The sequence below is a fragment of the Thamnophis sirtalis genome, unplaced genomic scaffold (genome assembly GCF_051295495.1).
Source record: "Thamnophis sirtalis isolate CommonGarterSnake01/CBP01778 unplaced genomic scaffold, rThaSir2_p1.2 scaffold_11, whole genome shotgun sequence".
Lineage (NCBI taxonomy): Eukaryota > Metazoa > Chordata > Lepidosauria > Squamata > Natricidae > Thamnophis > Thamnophis sirtalis.
This window is the reverse complement of record NW_028261391.1, coordinates 41830075-41851814: the sequence shown is the minus strand read 5'-3', so window position 1 is coordinate 41851814 and position 21740 is coordinate 41830075. Positions and strand designations below refer to the sequence as shown.

The following is a 21740-nucleotide window of genomic DNA, read 5'->3' as shown; positions in this document are numbered from 1 at the left end:
TCCAGTGCAGGGGAACCACACTGATCATTTCTCTCTCCCATATTTTTAACATCTATATGAAATCTTTGGGAGAGATCAGTTTGGGTTCTGTAATCCAGCAAGATGGAAATGATGTTTTCTCATAAACATCAAGGCTTTTCAAAGGAGGAGAATACCTATGATTAGGTGATCCTCCTGAACTTGCAGCCCCTGTTTAGCTTTGGCTGGTTTACAAGTTGCAATCCTAATACCTGAAAATAGCAACTAATTTCTTTCTCACCACATAGTTGGATTATTACAACATGGTCTACACATGCCTTTCTTTGAAGACAATAAAGTACATCAGAGACTTCCCAACCTGCACATCCTGTGCAAACACAAGAAAAAAAATCTTCTTAGTGTGTTGCCTCTGTAAAAGGGCTTTGAAGCACTTAATCACTTAACAAACTTGTTATTAACTTAACAGCAGTGATCTACTTAAAAAACTGGGGTGAGAAAGGTTGTAAAATGGGGCAGAACTCCCCTAAAAACTGTCTTGCTTAGCAATGGAAATTTTTGGGACTACCTATAGTCCTCAACTTACACAGGTAGAGCAAAAATACATTCATATTATAAATTTTAACTTTTGCTGACAGTTCAGCCATAAAGTGGATAAGATGAAAACTAGGAGCAAGATTATGTCTTATTCAAATATCTGTTCACTTAATTAATTTTCTTCCATTTTAAAATAACCCTCTATTTTTATACTATGTAGTTTTTTCAATAAGAGCTCATATAAGTAGTTTTTTCAATAAGAGCTATGTAGTTTTTTCAATAAGAGCTCATATAAGTGCCTTCAGATGTATTATATGAGTGTCCTGCCTAACTCATAGAATTATTGCAAAAATCCAGATTACAATATATTTTATTTTCAACCATCCTGTATTTTCCCACTTTTCCCATTATTTTTCTTACTATTAAAAAAAATCCATTCAGAAGATAAATGTTTTTGATAGAAGCCATTTGAAAGCACACAGGATTAAAAAAAAAACTGACCTTTCTGCTAAAAATAACCCATATAGAATATGTAAAATGTTACAGTGCCAGCTGTAATTAAAGCCAGGCCAACTGTAAATTTTGAAATTGAAGTCACCAAAAGAAAAAATAAAGCCAGTAGTCAAAAACTAAAGTCTTACTATATGTGTCCACAAATAATTTAGAACAGCTTTCAAGTTTATTTTTTTTAAAAATACTGTTCTCTCTTCAATAGTGAAGCAAAACATCTCATTTGTCTTCAGATTATTGGTTATACAGTAAATACAGCCAATCTAGCAAAGAAAACATTTCCTTGCATTTTTGCTTGAAGAAGTAATTGACATTATGGGATTACATCTGGAGAGAGAAGAGCTAAGCCTTCCTTCCTTTGAAGCATTATGCCTTAAACAGAAATCTCATGATTAAGATAACAGAAATGAATCCCATCATCATGTGAGAAGAAGCCACACAAGTGTAAATACACAATGAGGCTTCCTCAAAAGTGAAATTCTGTGCTTACCGTCCAATATCATCTCTGCAAGGCTCATCAAGAGTTACTGCAGTTCCACGAAACCGAGCAATGGCGGCTGCTTCTTTGGCTACCAAATGAGTGGGCCTCCTGCTAGAAATAGTAACCCTTTCAGAGAAAATACAGGTTAGAGGATTTTGAATTTTCTGCACGAGAATATTTTCATATTGCCTTTTTAAAACATCAGTGAACAATGAAACAATTAGAAGTCTTACAACCTTGGCAATTTACAAGAATAGCCTCAAGTATGTCTAAATATATGTTCAGTTTTTAAGTTTCTAGGTTCTATCATATCTCAAGACTTAAAATGGTCACCTAACATCAAAAACATCATCAAAAAAGCATGTCCTTTCTGTGCCAACTCAGAAAGCTCAAACTGCCCAAAGAGCTGGTGATTCAGTTCAATAGAGGAATTATTGAGTCTGTCACCTGCACCTCTATAACTGTGTGGTTTGACTCAACCAAACAAGACAGACACAGACTTCAACGGATTGAAGTGCAGAAAAAAAACAATTGCTACCAATCTGCCTTCCATTGAGGACCTGTATACTGCACAAGTCAAAAAGAGGGCTGTGAAAATATCTACAGACCCCTCACATCCTGGACATAAATTGTTTCAACTTCTGCCCTCAAAATGTGCTATAGGGCACTGCACACTAGAGCAACTAGATAAAAGGACAGTTTTACCCCAAATGCCATCACTCTGCTAAGCAACTAATTTCCACAACATGGTCAAATTATAACTAAGACTGTATTACTATTATTCTTCTCATCCTTGCTAGTACCTATCTCTTCTCACTTATGACTATATATATTTACAATTTATATTGTTTTATTTGTTTCCTGGTATGATTTGGTTGCTTATTAGTAACCTATGATTATCACTAAGTGTTGTATCTTATGATTCTTGATAAATATATTTTAATTTTCCTGCTGTACACTAAGAACATATGCACCAAAGACAAATTCCCTGTGTGTTCAATCACACTTGGCCAATAAAGAATTCTATTTATTAGTACAGTACATATTTGTTATATTAATATCTTGCATTTCCTCCAGGATCTCAAGGCAAAATTACCAATGGAACTTCCTAGATGGGGCGAATCTGAACATGGATCAGTCCAGCCTTTTGCAACATTTTAAACCATCATTCAAATACTATTGCTGAAAACTGGATTAAGTGGCACTAAATAAACATAAAAAAAGATTTAGAAGGAGGAGGAGAATGGGATGCTGTTTGGGAATTAAAAATACTTTCATTTAAAATGGAAGAGAATTCTGTTAAAACTCATAGCTAAGGCTATAACTATAAACTATAGACTATAAACTATATTTACAAAGAAATCAACCCCATATGTTTGAGAGAATCTGACAGATTCTATCATTTCTGGTGAGAACGTAAAGTTAATAGATGGCTGTGATGCTATGTCTTTAAGGAATACATGATTACAGAACAAAAAATTATGTTCTCTTATAATTAGTGTTAAATGAGGTGAGAATGATAACATATTATGTAAAGAAATACTACTATTCTTGTTGACAGCTGTGAGACAAACAACTGCTAAAAACTGGAAGATGAACATTGAAATTGCTGAATTGAGGTCACAGAGATGTGGGATATAGCAGTTATAAAAACACTATGATTAAAGATGATGAATGTTCTGGGATCAACATGGAAAAATTAGCGTTGTACTATCTACGTAGTATATCAACAATCAAAATGATCCTAGATTATTGGTATGTCATGGATCACATTAAAACAGACTATAAATATTATTTTGGGTATAATGTTTTTACAAATATCAGTATCTTTTTCTACAATCATAACCTTGGGTTTACTTAGAAAAATATTTGACATTTTTCATTATATTTTTATTATCTGCCAGGTAACGGTCCATGGAGCCAACTTTCTTAGTTCTTTACTTCTCTATACTGCACTACGTCTATAGTATATCGCATTACAGACTACATCTATAGTGAAACCCAAGGTTATGAATGGAGAAAGAGTGAGATACTAATATTTTGAAAAATATTAAACTGTAGTGCAATCTGTAATGCAATTGCATTCTATAGTGCAATATAGATGTAGTGCAGGGCTGTCAAAGTCCTGGCCCATGATCCAGATACAGCATGCTGGCCATGCCCACACCCGGTTTAGTGAAAGGGAAAAAAGTCCTGATACGTCATGTGATGTTGCCATGAGGATGTTTATGACACCCCTGTTTTAGTGTATCAATCATGTTTGCATATAGACAATTAGTTGTCTTCAACCTACTTGTTGATTTGTTCCCATTCTTTGGCATGGTCTATACAGCTCAAGCCTCTGATTGATTTTTGTCCAGCAGTTTCATCTCGTTCAATTTTCACAAAATCTGAAGGTAAATAGATCCAAATCAAATATCAGTGCATCTTTATACCTTTATAATGCTATAATCATAACTAAATAACCTAAAGTATTCAGGAAGTATACATTTAACTTAAGGTCCAAATAACTATAGTAGATGATCTGTACGGTGAAAATAAGAAAAATACATTTGGGATACTATCGATCAAATAAAACTACTAAACTCTGACAAGACCCAACTGCTGCCTGGGAGAGTGGTAAGCAAGAAAGCAATTTGAAATCAGATGCTAATCACTGCCAACTGTGCAACTTCTTGTTCATCTCAGATGAAGCATGAATATCTCACAGGTCGTTCCATATTTGGGTAAGCAACATTATGCATGGTGCAGAAAAAGAGTAAGTAGTCAGCAAATGAAATTAAAAGCAGGAGATTAAAAAAAAACATGGAAATCTAACTAACTCTTATTTTATACCAATTCCAATCACTGTGCTACCTATATCTTTTCTATCTCTGCAAAGCATACTTGCTTCTAACACATCTGCATACCAATTCATGTATTGCTTTTTTGTTCTTTAAACTTTGACCTCTTTTTTGAGGATCTCATCAACTCCATTCAAGATCTTCCTTGATCCTTCTTTGCTCTTGATCCATTTACTTTTCTTTCACTAATATTTGTTTCATTCTTCTTACATGGCAAAACCACCTCAGTTCTTTCAGATTTGCTATTTCACTTTTGTATCCAATCCACATTCATTCATCATCTACTCATATTTTTATTTCATCTTGTTTTACCAAACACACATTCAACTGCATATTTTGCATAAATATATTTTGACTGCATCAAATAGACTTGTGTGTTTCTTTATAACATACCCAACATGTCACAATGTTAGAAGAAACTTGGTTTATTTTTTTCTTTTTACCATCCTATAATCTCTTAATACTGGATAGAGTTGGGGCAACTGGATGGAGTTGAGTGTTTATTGGCTAGATGTTTTTCCTGATCCCTACATGGAGTTTGAAGCAGATATTTTCTCTTCGTGTCCTGAGAGAGAAATGACAGCTGCTACCTAGGATTGAATTCTCAACCTTCTGAGTGAGACACAAGTGCCTTCACCACTAGGCCCCCACACCACTCACAAAAGAAGATGCTCTTATACACAGTCATTTTCACTTATTTCATTGCAACATACTATCTATTACCACCCGCTTTCCACCACTGTTTTCATGTTTTAACAACTTTCCACTTTAGCATCTTAATTTTCTGTAAATATTCTACTAAGCTGCACAAATTCATCTACTTCTTCTCTCTTCTTTTTGCCATGTATGTGCAACTTGCAGTCATGCACTGTGTATTCTCTATTAATTGCAATTATTTAATCTTCAATTCATTAATTCAGATACTTATTTTTATTGGATACAAACATTCAGTACAAATCATTAAGGATTTCAGTGAATAACATGGTATAATTTGCGTTAAAAGTATGATATTTTCTCATCTTTAACCAGTACTGAATATCTCTAATCCCTCACCACAAGCATGTCTTGCGTATTTATCCAGAATGCACTGAACAGTCAAGGGGATATTACAGAATGTCTCTTCCTTCCTGCTCAATGTTGACTCCTTCACTGTGCATTCGATTTGTTTTGATACATTCTTTATTTCTATCATATATTGCTGTTCCCATACCTAAAAATCAACTATATATCCATGTACAGTATTCTATAATTCAAACTTTATTTACCATTTTTCTAAGTATTCAAACCTTTTTCTGTCCATAGTGTCACAATTGAAACATATTACAAATCTATATCATAGATAGTCAGGCAGATGGCACCCTTTCTCTCATTTGTTTGGAAGCAGGAAGGGAAGGACTAAAACTAGATCCTGTAAATTTCTATGTATCCAAGGTCATTGTTTTGATAATGAGAAATGTTTTATTGCTAAAAATGCTTTATTTAATGGCATGATCTTTTCAATCATTCTAATTTCTTTCTTTCCTATATTTGCTATTTGTCAGTCTTTATAGAATGAGTATACAACTCTGATGTCACCACTCTGACAAGCGTCATCCATACCTAAGCTCTATACCAGGTGTGTCAAACTCAAGGCCCATGGGCTGGATCCAGCCCACAGGGTGCTTAGAAGTGGCTCGTGGGGCCGCCCTCGATACAGGGAAGGACTAGCCCACAGTGCCCCTGCCAGTAAAAATGGAGCTCGGGAGGGCTGAGCATGGCCTCTTCGGGCTCCATTTTTGCTGGCAGAGGGCTGCAGGAGGCCGTCGTGGCCAAAAACGGAGCCTGGTCAGGCCACACACAGCTCCCCCAGGTTTTATTTTCGACCACCACAGCCACCTGCAATGGATTCTCCCAACACCACCAGGGCCACCACAGGTCGAATGGGCCACACCCCCAGCCACCCCATCCCCATCCCACCCCAAGGTCAAGCACAACCCTGATGTGGGGCTCAATGAAATCAAGTTTGACACCCCTGCTCTACACAGACTATTTCTAAGGAGATGAATTTCCTGCTGGGAAAACAAGCCCTGTTATTGGAATAAATGTTGGGAAATCTGATGAAATTGATATTCATGAACTATTTAAAACTACTGGATTAGGCCCAGGTTGGACTTGTGTATTCCATGACATACCAACATATTCCTGATGTCATGGCCACACTTTAAAAGGTTTGTGTTTTTTTAGAGTTTAAAATGGCTAACATAAAAACATTTCCCTCTGCCAGTTTGCTGAACATCTTTTCATTGATGTTTCCTTAATATTACATGCTCACAATCTTTCACAAACATTTATGGGTCTTGCCCCATATTGCAGACGACAGCTTAGTTTTCTGGTGCAGCCAAGTTTATATCCTGAACTAGGCAGGTGTGTTAAACAAGCCCAGGTCAGTTTCCCAGCACCATAGAAGGAGTCTGAAATTGAACAACACTAGTTTATGAAACAAGTATATAACCCATTCTCTTACATAACCATTTTTGGCTGGTTTTAGCTACTAGAAAAACAAAAACAGCTCTTTCAATTGCCCTTCTTGGCCAAAAGTATGACTGGCTTGGAGTACTGGCTTACCATATAATTTTTCTCTCTGTTTCCCTTGGGATGTCTGTAGCTTGAATTGACCTTGGAAGATCCCTGTCTTTTCTCCATGGTGTGTTAACACAGTTTGAATAGGGACTTGGGATTCTGCAGCTCCACTTCGAAGTGCGATACAGCCTTCACCTAGAGAACAGTAAGGGACTTGATTTCTATCAGATAACAAGGGACAATTGTTTTTGTTTTTGTTTTGCTCGCTAATCAATCAGGAATATATTGCAATCCTATACATTCTTCCTTAAGACTCGGAGAGTAGACTTGCATAGAATTATACTGAATGCAAAACAATGTGCACAGCACATACCAGTAGAAGCTTATGGAGTATTGATGGTTGTGATTAATTCCCAGAGGTATTTTTCAGAGGTTAGAAGATAGATAGATACTGGTACTAAATGTTGGTCAGATGTAGAGCGATTCCATATTTCACCCTAAACTGCTCATCTCCCCTACTGCCTGCTTTTTAAGACACATTCAGAAATTCCAGTCCAGACAGCAATTGGTTAGCAATGGGTTAGATTGATGAGAAAAGAGAAAAGAAGGACTAGGAGTGACATTATAGCAGTATTCCAGTATTTAAGGGTCTATCACAAAGAACATCTACTTATTTTCCAAAGAACCAAAAGGCAAGTCAAGAAACAATGGATAGAAACTACTCAAGGAGAGAAGCAACCTGGAATTAAGGAGAAACTTCCTAACAGTGAGGACAATTAACCAGTGGAACAGCTTGCCTTCAGAAGTTATAGGTGCTTCACCAGTGGAGGTTTTAAAGAAAATATGGACATCCACCTGTCTGAAATAGTGTGGGGTATTAGCATACATTTCTTTAAATCTTACCGTAGGATTCATCACTGTCTGAAGATTTAATGCAAATCAAAATGTGTTGGTCTAGCAGATATTCTGGGTCCGAAATAATTGGAGTTAGCTGCAAATAAAACTCAAGAATTCAGTAAAACTAGAGGAAGAAATATATTTATGAAATCTAATACTAGTAAACAGTATGGAATCTTTTTCTATGAAGTGTCTACACCTAAGTTGCTCTCTTATATGCATTGTACATAAATTCTGGATTTCAAGAGTTGTTCTTTTCCTGGTCAAATATGTGCAAAATATGTACCTTTGCTCTTGATGATTTGTCTTATTTTCTATTATACTAAACATAAATGTAACAAGGGCAACAGTAAAAATATTGGGTTTCTGTCTGGATGGTCTCTGGTGACGAGCTGACAGAGAATGGAAGCAGTAAGCTTCCTCCCATATTTGGGCATACCAGGGGTTGCAACACTAAATATATATATATGTTATATTTGTGCAACAGTAAAAAATATTGGGTTTCTGTCTGGATGGTCTCTTGTGACGAGCCGAAGGACAGAGAATAGAAGCAGTGAGCTTCCTCCCATATTTGGGCATACCAGGGGTTGTGACACTAATTACATATATATATATATATATATATGTATATACACACACACACACACACACACACAAACACATATATATACATATACATATATATACATATATATATATATATATATATATATATATATATATATATATATATATATATATATATATATATATTATATGTGTGTTTGTATGTGTGTGTGTATGTGTGTGTATATATATATATACATATATATACATACATACACATACATATATACATATATACATGTACACATACACACACACTGTGTGTGTGTCTCTGTGTGTGTGTTTGTTTGTTTTCGTAGATTTTCATGGGTGTAGGTATGCTGGTCTTGTTGTATTTGGGTCTTTTCCAGTGTAAGATTGAGATTGTCTTGGCAACGTTTCAGCAAGGTCTCACTCGCCATCTTCAGGCTGAAGATGGCGAGTGAGACCTCGCTAAAACATTTATATATTCTCTTTTATTAAGGACTATCTGAAAGACTACAATGAATCTGATATTGGTCTGAGATGGGAATAAAATCCACTGGTTGATCTGCATCATTGATTGTATACAAATTAAATCAATTATTATGTAAGTTGCATTCAAACAAAACCCATCAACTGACCTTAGGAAGGGCTTCGACAAATTTTACCACCAGTTCCCCTTCGTTTCCTTCCTCATTTTCTCCCTCTTGACTCTTTACAAAGCCTGTAAAAGTGTTAGAAAAGAAAATTAGTTGCCAGCTGAAAAAGCACAAGCAATACCACAGACATTTGCAAAACTTAAAAAAAAAACCCGATAATAAACAAAACTTGGCAGCAAAGGGAAACTCATTATTATTTCTGTTTGTGAACAGCAGAATGGAAAGCACTTGTAACTTTCAGCTTATAATCCTAAATGAGTGTTTACAAAGTGCTGTTGCATATGAACTTATTGGTTGTCTTCTCAATATTTTATTCTGGTTAAGAAAATCATTAGAAAACTCAGTACTTGTATGGACGAGGAGAGAAGGAAAATATGACAGGTCTTCCTACGCCACTCAAGATAGCACACTTGACATTCTAATTTAAGATCCTTAACACATGGTTTCCATAGAAATATATGCAAATCTCTGTACAGTCTTTTTTGTGTGGAACATGGTTAACAGAACTACACGGCATATAAATAATGGAAATGGGATAACACCCCACCCCACCCCACCATGCAGTTTTGGCCCTTTGACAAAGCACAACATAAATAACCCATTCTGGATATATATTATTTCAAACACGAGCTCAGAATTAAGAATCTAGAAAGATAATCTTAAGCACAAATGTATATTTGTGTTTATAGAATCATTGCAGAACAATAATTTGATCTTACGTGTACATATTAATTCTTGATTTTGTAAATCACAATTACTGTTAAGCTTCAAATTTATAATGATATTAAGCTTCAGCCCTTTAATTTGGATTTCAAAGATGTAAAATATACTCATAAATAGTGATTTTTGTAGCCATTGTAAAGTAAATATACCGTATGTGATTTTATGTATGAACAAATATCAAATAGTAACCATTTAAAATGAATCATTTTTTCCTCAAAACTCAATCCAAAACACATGGCTTCTTATGTGTTCCTCTCAGAACAGTTCTGCAGATATTCTAGGACATGTTAATTTGAAGATCTAATGTGGAAACTGGTGAACACAAAGGATTAGTCAATTTATGAATAGGAAAGGGCCTTTTAGAAGATTTACTTAATATGGAAGAAAAGTAGGTTAAATAGGTCACAAATACACTCAAAAGGCAGAGATCTGTGACTAGGTGAACATTTTGCATTTATTTCATATATAGCTGAGGTTTGTTCCTTGTCCCTGGGAGAAGTTCCACATGAATGATAACGTCTTGCAAATATAAATTTTATAGCATCTCTCTCTCTCCCTCTCTCTCTCTCTCTCTCTCTCTCTCTCTCTCCCTCCCTCCCTCCCTCCCTCCCTCCCTCCCTCCCTCTCTCTCTTCTGGTCTTGTTATATTCGGGTCTTTTCCCGTGTAAGATTGAGATTGTCTTGGCAACGTTTCGGCAAGGTCCCACTCGCCATCTTCAGGCTGGTGTTTTTGGCTTAGTCCTTGTGCAAGTAAAGAATGGTCGGAGCTGCCGTCTCTCTATAGATCTTGGTTTGTGTGTATGGAGTGCTGGCTTTGTTGCTGTAAGTGGGTTGATTGGCTGTGGAGTTGCCTCCTGATTGCTAGATGGAGTTGATGTTTGTAGATTGGTCGGCTGTTTTGGCTGTTTCGTATCATCCTGTCTGCCTGAGGTGCTGGCTGTGCGTCCGTTGCTCTTTTGTGTTGTAAACACCGAAAACACCAGCCTGTAGATGGTGAGTGGGACCTTGCCGAAACATTGCCAAGACAATCTCAATCTTACATGGGAAAAGATATATGTATGTATGTATGTATGTATGTATGTATGTATGTATGTATGTATGTATGTATATATAGTACATCACATGTTCAGATGTTTATATTAAATCTTTCACTTTCATCACTTGGTCTGTGTTATAAGCAAAATTGTATTATAATATCCTTTTGGATTTTTGTCTGGAAATATAAAAGTGCTTGTAAAAAAATAAAAGCAAACAAATAAGAATATATTGTCTAAAACAATAATGAAGACCAGAAATTTTCTGCAACAAAGATTCTTGCCTTTGAAATGACAATATAAACAAGATACACCAAGAAGCTTTTAAGTAGCAAATTATTTCATACTTAATATAAATATTCAGTAAAACATGAATGGTATATCATCTAGAACAGCCTTATTTCTCCCATTAATGTCTTCAATGCAATTTATAGATAACATAACAACAACATGAGAAACAGCACTTACTTTCTAGGCAGCTGGAGTAAAATTCAATGTAAAATTTAGTCTGAGACTTTGTCTTGAGGACAGCACTGCAATGGAGAAATTCAATCTGTCCTAGAGAGTCTGTGTACTTATCGTCTGAGGAAAAGAGGGCATATGTTAAATTTGGCAATAACAGCGTTCTGCAAAATTGTTAAAGACATAAAAACAATGGTGTAAAGAATTGCATTTTTACTTAGAAGGGAGGGGGATGCTCACCATTCTTAGAAACAAACTGAGATGTGACAGCAACTTCAAATGTAGCAAAAACAGGACTATGATCGCTTGTCATGATGTCAGTTGTGCATCCTATGATAGGAAAGACAGTTAAGGTTTGTATTCTTAACTTTCTAAGTGAGGAAAGAATATGATAATTACTTGGCCTAACTGATCCTTAACAGAACAAAGCTTCTATTTTCAAGTGAAAGAAAGAGAAAAGAACTCAATAGAAGAAAAGCACACAACTCCCATGACCCTAGCAACTAGGACTAGGTTACTTGAAAAATAATATGAATCCTCCCATGTATTGCCTTTCCTACAATTTTCCCACTTGCTGAAAAGAGTCAAAGGTACAGCATATTCTCTTTGGCATTATCTTCCTAGAGTTGTCTTTCAGTATTACACTTAAATTAATTTATCCTCTTTGTATGTATGTATGTATGTATGTATGTATGTATGTATGTATGTATGTATATATGTATGTATATATGTATATATACACATACATACATACATACACATACATACATACATACATACATACATACATACATACATATATCTGCTGGTCTTGTTGTATTCAGATCTTTTCCTATGTAAGATTGAGATTGTCTTGGCAACGTTTCGGCGAGGTCTCACTCGCCATCCTCAGGCTGGTGTTTTCGGATATCAGACCTCAAGCTGAAAACACCAGCTTGAAGATGGCGAGTGAAACCTCGCCAAAACGTTGCCAAGACAATCTCAATCCAGCATACCTACACCCGTGAAAATCTACGAAAACACACACACACACACACATATACACACAGTATACACACACAGTATACACACAAACATACACACACACATATAGATATATACATACATACACATATTTATGTGTTATTAAGAGCTGATGAGGAATAACCTATAAACTTTCTAATCTCATATCTGACCAGGAACCAAAATTCCCAAAGAAATAATTACACACACACACACCTGTGCTTTGAATATAATTTCATTTGGACATCAGACCTCAGCTACTTCACAATTTTAACTGAGGAAAACAGAATATCCTAGAAATAATTGCTACAACTGAAAACCTTTTCTAGCTTAGTTTCAGTGTCCCCACTTCAGTGTCCCTCCCCTCCCCAAATACATGATGTATTTCTCCTACAATTATTCACAGCCTATTCTGTTTCTCCCACATATCTTAGTTTAAGGAGAAAGCATTTATCAAAGATAGGATGTCTCTTGTTGAGAACTTGGCAATGAAAGGCAATTCTACAGATTCTGCTCTGAATCATTTCCGCTCAAGCCAGCTTTGCTGCTATTTTCAATCTGTTATCTACCCACCATAAGACTGGCACACCACATGCACCAAGGGATATGATTTCCAGAGTACTCGATCACACCAGGATGGCAAATTGTACTTCATCTGCAAACAAAAGACGACTCAATATCAAGAACACATCTCTCTGGAGGTTGCCAAAAAGCCATTGATTTTATTTTCTTCACTGCAATGTCTATCAAAAGAGAAAATGGTGCTGGCAACAGTTATCAATTGAAATGCTACAATATGCTAGAAGTTATGGCATACCCCTGTGGCTTTCTGCTTGGTGTAGACATAATTCTCCCGAGTGTTTCTTTCAAAGCGATAGGTTGGGGCAAATGTTATTTCTTCCTCCTCTGAAATAGACAGATGGCTGATTATTGTTTTAACTCGGTATCAAAAATCACTACAGCAACCTCCTGCAGATCATTCTAATCGTCTCCTAAAGCAGTTTTTAGCACATGTTTAGTTATTTGTGTGCAGTCTCTCACCATATGGAGCAACGTTCTTTATGCCATTACATAAAGAGGAGAGACAATGAGAGAGACAGAAATGTTGGGTTCATATATCACATAAAGCATAATTGGGTTTACATTTGTGCAATGATTCATCTAATTTGGTTCAGAAAGGAAACTATGGCTTAATATGAATCATCAGTCTGTGGTGTCACATTACATGATGCTATTTTTTATATCAAGTAATTACTCTGACAATAATGGATCAATTAATCCTTCAATTTTCTCTCTCTTATCAACTAATTTTTCAGGATATTTGACTCAAGGCTTAATGAATGAACCTAGTAACAATCTTACCTAACTGCAGAAATACCTTCTGATCCTTCTTTTCAATGAGGAGCTGGTCAAAATTAAGCAGTTCTGTATACTGCTGCTGCTTGATTTTCTGAATGATATTTTCTGCTTCCTGAGACGAAGGGAAGCGTTATAATTAATGATAACCTTATGTTTCTTACATGTTTTGTTTAATCAATGCTCAATTATATATAATTAAACTTAGTACAAAAATGTATTCAGGTCAAACAAAATTTTTATATAAGATTAAGTCTTAATACTTGAATTCTGAAAATAGCACTAAAACATTCTGAAAATGTTTTAGTGCTATTTAATACCATAAGGAAATATTGCCTTCATTTCTTTTATTTGAAGGCACTAAACCAAATTATTGTTAAGAAGACATTAGAGTAAAATGAAGACAAAGGTGTTTTTTAAAACAAAACAAAACTGTTTCAAAGCATTGTGGCTCTGGTTTCTACTCAAGTCTTCTGTATCTGTTGATAGCTAAAAACTAGAACATATAATTTATAGGACAGAATCCCATGCCATTGCTAAATCAGAATAAACTTTACTGTAACACCCAGGGGAAAAGACCTGTGAGGGTCTGATGCTCGGAAATTCACTATGATTTAGGGACAGGGATGGCTATGTTATTAATGGAAACAGCAACACGATACAAATCCTTTTTTACATGGATGGTGTAAACAGCTCAATAAATCAGCATTCTTCAGTTACTTTCCTTCGGAGCAATCTGTCCTTTTTATATTAACTGCTCAAAATTCCAATAAAGAAAGATGGATTGAGGCTTTTTGAGGGGTCTATGGAATGAATCTGTTACACAGTTGTGATTAAAGTCAACACGTGTGCTCTTGTGTTTTCAACTCACTCTTTCTATCTATTTATGTAATTTCTATCATCTTTACTCTTTTTGCTTTTGTTGTTTCCTTGTTTCTAAATGTTTTTAATAAATTGTAAACCACCCAAGGCCCTAGGAACCAGGCAGCATGCACAGTTTAATAATAATAATAATAATAATAATAATAATAATAATAATAATAACAACAACAACAACAACAACAACAGCAGCAGCAGCAGCAGCAGCAGCAGCAGCAGCTTGAGGCTATTGAATATATGTGTATGTACAGTATATCCTTTGAAGTGAATGCCCTGTAAGGAAGTAGTATATACTTCTTCACTGAATATGTCCAAACAGAGGCTGGATAACATCTGGGTTTCTGTACTAAGGAACTTTTTCCTGTTTTTACACTTGAAAATGTAGAACATGAAATAACAAGGTTTCATGATTTATACAATATGTTTTCCGTTCTTTTTACACTTTTAATTCTTCTTTTTCTTTCTTTTTTCTTTTTAAAACATTTCCTTTTTAATATTCTATATTTTATCAGTTTTTAAAAAATTCAAGTCATTTCTTTTTCATAAGAGAGACTGCCAATTAATATAGTGCAAATTTAATTTCTACTGAAAACCAAAACTGATATACCCTAACTACTATGCAGAGAAGTTTTTATTTTGCACAAAACATTTTTATGTACAAAACAAGATATTGGTAGGAAGAATTTAGTGACAATGTTTGCAACTACAAATGTACATTATATTCCCATATGATTCATAAGAGTACATTTGTGAGCAATAAATTTCTGGTTCAAATCTCATTTAGACTATGAACTTTCTTAGTCTCGGATTTTTATTTGCAATATCTGAGAAGTTAATAGAAACTTAATTTGCAGATCAGCTAAATAGTAAGGATTATCAAAGTAATGCAAGCGATATAAATATAAATATTCTGGACACTTTAAAATAACTTTACATAAATGTTAAGTTTGGTTCTCTAACCATTGGGGATAATTCTAAGCGATAATTCAGATCTCCCAGCCAGAAGAAATGAGTAAAACGATGAGTGATGTTAAATGGACCCAAATTCTTGCCTCCCACCGACATAAAGCGAAGAATACTCATGTAGTTCTGATTTCTCCTGATAAAAATAAGAAAAGGGTGCTCAATATAGGTTAAATTGCATAGATCCTGACCACAACCACCAATAAAGACAGTTTATACAAACAGTGTTAAACTAGATAATCTCAGAATATTTTAAAATATATACTCAAATTATACCAAGATAATGTACAAACAATTATTTTTATGCAACTGTTTCCCCTAAACTGACACTCCCTATATGTATAATTGTATGGTAGGATTGTTATCCAATACATCTGGAGAGCATCATGTATAGGGAAGCCTGCAAGGAAAGAGTTGCTTTTAATTGAGTTATCTTTTAGCATCTGTGATAACTGACCTCAGCACTATTTAATGCACAATTTTCAATAGTGGAAAAAAGATTGTAAGTCACTTTTTTCAGTGCCATTGTAACTTTGAATGGTCACTAAACAAACTGTTGTTAAATCGAGGACTAATTTCAAGCTCTCTTCTCTTGTCCCCCTGTCCCCAGTTCTTTCAGATCTGCCCAATACAAACGTGCACACATCACAAATACACAAGATATTAAATTGCTAGAATTTCCCCTCTTCAATTTTCCACCTGCTTGTGAAAATTTGATTGCTGTTTTGCAATAAAACAATACATTCTCAAAATAATTTTGACAAAAATTGGTTGTTAAAAATGCATTGAGAATTCTCAGAACCATGATTTCAAATGAAGAGCAAGTAATGTATGGTAAAATGGGCAAACATGTTGGTTATAATACTGAAATGTATCAATGGGAGACAATGTGCTTAAAAGAACAATAATTCACATTGTCGTTCAATTTAAAAGAAAACTTTTTTTAGAATGCTGTACCATTGATATAGGACATCAGAGAAAATGTCCAAGGTACTTATAATCACTGTTGGTAATGTGAAAAAGCAACAAGTTACTGGACACAAATACATATGATGATACGGAGTGTTTTAAAAATTAATATTCAGATGGAATTGGCACTTTTCTTATTAGGAGGTACGGACAGTATGTTTTAACTGCTGCAAAGAATGGAAATCACTTCTTTAAATATCTTCCTTTTTCTTCCTTTTATATTCTTTTCCTTTTTTCTACTTTTTCTTCTATGTTTCTGTGGTTGTTTTTTAAACATTGGTAAAATTTTCTTCTTACAAGAAAGAAAGAAAATCCTCTGATCCATCTGTCAATATCATGTGATAAACAGGAGGTTTATCCTGCTCAAGTACCACAATGGTTCTTTTGTCTAAAAGACCTTCACATTTGAACACAAAAAGGATTGTGTATCCATTTGTCAAACTATTTTTCTACACTTCCAAATCTCTAAATAGTTGAATCAGTAAAATTCTGGAATAGCAAGTTATGACTGTAGATCATTCCTTGTGTGAATAAGTAATAAAATCTGCTTGTGATACACATCATGTTACTTCATTCCCTGTGAAAAGGAACAGTAGCCAGTTATTTTCGGTCATCAGAGTAGCTGTGCTAAAACAGGTTCAAGGGCAAATTTCATTTCTCCCTTTTAATACAGAACCAACCCCGGTACAGGCCATCCTTTAAGCAATGAACATGCCAGGTGGACAGAAGGAAGGACCTGTAGTTTGTGTTGCCATGGGAATGTGGAAGTGCGAAAGGAAGCTGAAACTGGGCCATAGAAAGGAGGGAGCTTATGGTGATTTAACACAGCTCTTCTACTTTCCTTTATATAGGCACATGAGTTGGATTTCTAGATTTAATTCGAGTTCCAATTCCACAGAGCCAAAAAGTTATAGAGGTAACATACAAATCAGAGGTGGGTTCCTACCAGTTCGCACCTATTCGGTAGAACCGGTTCGTCAAATCTACCGAACCGGTTAGAAGAGGTTCCACTAGTGGACCCGGAAAGCAGGCCACACCTACAGAAGAGGTTCCAAACTTTTTTGAAACCCACCACTGGTCCTTGGATTATTCTATACTATCATGCTCATATTTATAAAACTCAGTGCCTCTGTGAAAGGTAAGGATGACTACTGCGTTTGTGGTGCAATCAGAACATTGCGTGTGTTGAAGTTGTGTTAACGCAAACCAAAGTTGCCTTTTAAAAAAGAAGTTTACATCATTTTCTTATGCATGCCAGTGCTGTGTGTGAGGTAATTTAAGGTGGTTCTGACAAGTGTCGTCGGCATCTTCATATCCGGTCACATGGGTGGCAAGCCACTCCCACCCGGTCACATGGGCGGCAAGCCACTCCCACAAAGGAGGCCACACCCACAGAGTAGGTTCGAACAATTTTTGAAACCCACCACTGATACAAATCTAAATGATTAAGATATATAATGGTCCTGGAAGAGAAATCTTCCCTGTTGACCTTTAGCAAAAGGACACACAAACAGAACAAAACAAAACAAAACAATCATCTAGTATTTTCTTTGATGAAGAGACTTTACAATTTCAATGATCTATATTCTTTCCCTATATATGAGCCTGGGAACGGTATGCCACTTAGTAACTTTGGCACACTGACTTTCTTACTCCAGAAAAAAAAGCATAAGGGACTGCATACAGATCTCTCATTTAGTCAATGTTTGAGAGCTTTGTTTACATCTCTGTTTTGACTATGATTTTTGAAATTACTGAATTCAGCAAAGTTAAGAAAAAAGTGTATTTTTGTAGTGTTTTATTCTCATCATATACGTGTTTTTGTATTGTTTTATTCTTTTTAATATTATAAACTGCCCAGAGTCACCTGAGGGTGACAAACAAATTTAATAGCAATAGTACTTAGACTTATATACCATTTCATAGTACTTTACCACCCTCTCTAAGCAGTTTACAGAGTCAGGATATTGTCCCCAATAATCTGGGTCTTCATTTTATGGACGTTGAAAGGATGGAAGGCTGAGTCAACTTTGAGCTGCTCAGGATCGAACTCGTGGCATGAGCAGTGAGTTAGCTTGCAATACTGCGTTCTAACTACTACACCATCATAGCACTTAGATAATAAATATATCTGTGGATAAGAAAAAGAAAACCTGTTCTATATTTAAACATGGTTTCTTGAGTCTATATATGTAGCACATGTTCTAATTTGGTATTAAAAACATATCTTTGACTCTTCAAGAAAAAAGAAAAGAAAAGGGGAGGAACAATTACACAGTGCTCCGGGCCTGATGAGAACACCACAGTGCATGGAAAGGATTTTCCCACTCAATTTGTTTGTGTCTGTGTCTTTTTACTGTTGTTGGTAAGAGTTGTTATAAATTGTTATTTCTTACCAAAGGTGCTATTTGAATAAAATTCTGTTTTGAGAAGAAAATAGCAGCATGGGGGTATAATGTAATGCGGCATCTCCCAAAGTCCACCTGAGATGTGTTTCTTTACAAATGCCAGCCTTTTGTCAGCACAGCCAGCTTAAGCCAACACATTTGTGTCCAAACCAAGAAATCTGACCTAACTATGTGCTTTCATGTAACATAGTCCCACATTATGTTGCACACTAAAATTATCTCATTACTGAGGCAGAATAGAGATTGGTGGTAATAAGGGCAAGGTAATTTATGCAGCATACTGTCTACCAACTGACAAATTGGATTACACCTTAACACAGTAGTCTGTATCCTTAGTAAATGTTACGTACTGATGTGTCCCGCCCACTTCTGTCAATCAGGCATGGTGTTAGTTGATTGGACTATTTTATGGCTGCATTCAGGCGGGAGAATTGGCACGTTCCTATTGGTTAACGCTCTGACAGCTGGGAGTATAAAAGAACTGTCAGAGCATAAGTTCTATTCTTGTTATGGTTAACGTTCTGAATAAACCTGTTGTATCAACACAGGTCTCCTCATTACTTCAGACGCAAATACATTATAGTAAATATATTAAACATGTTCAGTCTTGCAATGGGAGAGAAGAAATGTAGCTCAGGTTTAGTTATTGGATGGTTTTCTGATCATGGTTTTCATCTGCAGATTTTTTAAACTTCCGAGGTAACATCTTCAGTGCTGTGATCTTGGAGAAATAATTTTGGTTGCTTAGCTGTGAAATATATAGTTGCCTATCCTATGAAGCTTGTATGTGATGGGTAAAGTATGTGTCAGTCACATAGCACCAACATCTAACAGCACAGCTGAGATCCTTCTAATAACCCAACATGCTCAGATTTCATCACCTAATTTTGTGATATTCCACTTAGATGGCATTTTCCTCCTAAAGACATTTTAATAAATCTGCAACAGTGGAATCTCTCTGAGTTTCCTAATCCAAAGATCATGCTATTTTATTCATCACTTTTCTACATTGCCCATCTCACCTAAGTGACTCTGAGAGACTTGACATTATAAGGATATTTACTTTAAAAAATGAACATCGTTCAGTATGCTGAATTCATATATCAAAAAGTATTGAGAAGTAAAAAACAAAAGAGGTATTGTTTCTCACACCACCTGCTGAGATGATACAGAACCAATGAAAGATGCATAACTAAAGAAGGGGTGGATGCAGCCACCGCTATAAAACTGATACTAAATTGTAGTTTTTAATTTTATATCAGTTTTTATAAGTTTCTTATGACTGTCTCTAAAGCTCCAAAGCTTTTAGTAATTGTGACAGATGGGGAAAGTTATTAAACACTTGGTTGCCGTGTACTGTAATCATTGAAGATGTTTGATTTTCATGTAAGTAACATAAAGCAGGTATTTTATTTCCATCTACTATTTTTTTGTAGTGGGATCCATAGAATGCTACTCTAAATCAGGGGTGTCAAACTCGATTTCATTGAGGGTCGCATCAGGGTTGTGTTTAACCTTGGGGGCCAGGTGGGCGTGACTGGGGTGGATGCGGCCAGCTCAACGTCACTTGTGGTGGTCCGAGTGCTCTGCCAATGAAAACGGAGCTTGGGAGGCTGCGACAGCCTCCTGCAACTCTCTGCCAGCAAAAAACGAGCTTGTTTTCACTGGCAGAGGGTTGCAGTAGACCGTCACAACCTCCCAAGCTCCCTTTTCGCTGGCAGAGGCACTGTGGGCCAGATCTAAGCACCCCGCAGGCCAGATTTGGCCTGCGGGCCTTAAGTTTGACACCCCTGCTCTAAATCCTTCAGTTCTCAGTAAAGGATATTGGTAGCCTCTGGGAAAACAGACCTTTTGACAAGCCAAGTCAATGGGGAAGCCAGATTCACTTAACAACTGTGGCAAGAAAGGTCATAAAATGGTACAAAACTCACTTAACAACAGAAATTTTGGGCTCAGTTGTGGTCATAAGTCAAAGACTACCTGTATACCACTCATCATATTGGTTAGGGCAACATCTGAAACATTCCGTATTTCTCATGCCTAGAGATGAATCTTCTAGTTATCTTTTCTGGAAAAAAATGCCTTCAGCAATTCATCAACAGGAGGAAAAAGGAAGTGCCCTGGCCTTCACAGTGATAAGCTTCACACTTCTAGCTTTTTGAATCTGATTATCCATTTGTACTCAGTGGAAGCAATTACTGTAGTACTTGTAGTAAGCAACTGGTGCCTCAGGTGGCCCTTAGGAAGGTAATAATAATTTACCTCTGTTTCTTCTCACTTCCTGAAGTCAAATGGCTGTTCACAAACCCAAAGGAGGTTCCATTAAACATGAATGATACCCCCACAGCTCCTTTGTTGCCTGTTGGAAAGAGAAAACAAAAGAAGAAACAGAACAGTTTTAAAAATAAATCCTTCCTCTTGCTACTTAAGCTAAAACATTTCTTTGAGGATGCAGAACTGAGGAACAGAAACTTCCTGACGGTTTTCTCAAAAACCTTCTAAAAAGCAAAAATTGAATCTCTCTTTTCCACTCTACAAAACTCAATCAATCTATTAGTGTTTTGAAAATAGACCAAGAATCCCTTATAATGTTAATTTTAATTGAAAACATAGCATACTGCCTTGCCAAGTTATTTCTGAAAGTAAACTGTAATACGAAGATACATATACCTGCAAAGATACTAAGCATCCCTAGATTCCCATCATATCTGTATAAGCATGCACGATTTTATAATTTATCATTCAACTAAGAGACAGTTGTTGATTGTAATATTTGTGGAAGGACTTCTATGAGCCAAATCTTAGTATGAATAGTAGTGTAGATTTCTATGATGTTTTTGGTTGGTTGGGTATATTTTCCCCCACCCTCCATTATGTCTTGGGTCACATATACATTATACATTATCTACTGTCCT

General features: G+C 35.8%; 1 protein-coding gene across 1 annotated transcript in view; it reads right to left on the bottom strand.

The window, feature by feature from the left end:
- INPP5D (inositol polyphosphate-5-phosphatase D) overlaps nt 1-21740 on the bottom strand; it is an 85374-nt gene that overhangs the window by 4487 nt on the left and 59147 nt on the right. Inside the window, exons 14-25 of the mRNA XM_087725652.1 lie at nt 21088-21184; nt 15446-15584; nt 13613-13721; nt 13068-13156; nt 12824-12905; nt 11489-11578; nt 11255-11368; nt 9012-9094; nt 7810-7897; nt 6952-7101; nt 3798-3894; nt 1514-1630 (exon numbers count right to left, since the gene is read on the bottom strand). Coding sequence (XP_087581778.1) covers nt 1514-1630; nt 3798-3894; nt 6952-7101; nt 7810-7897; nt 9012-9094; nt 11255-11368; nt 11489-11578; nt 12824-12905; nt 13068-13156; nt 13613-13721; nt 15446-15584; nt 21088-21184 — 1255 coding nt within the window. The remainder of the gene's footprint in view (nt 1-1513; nt 1631-3797; nt 3895-6951; nt 7102-7809; nt 7898-9011; nt 9095-11254; nt 11369-11488; nt 11579-12823; nt 12906-13067; nt 13157-13612; nt 13722-15445; nt 15585-21087; nt 21185-21740) is intronic.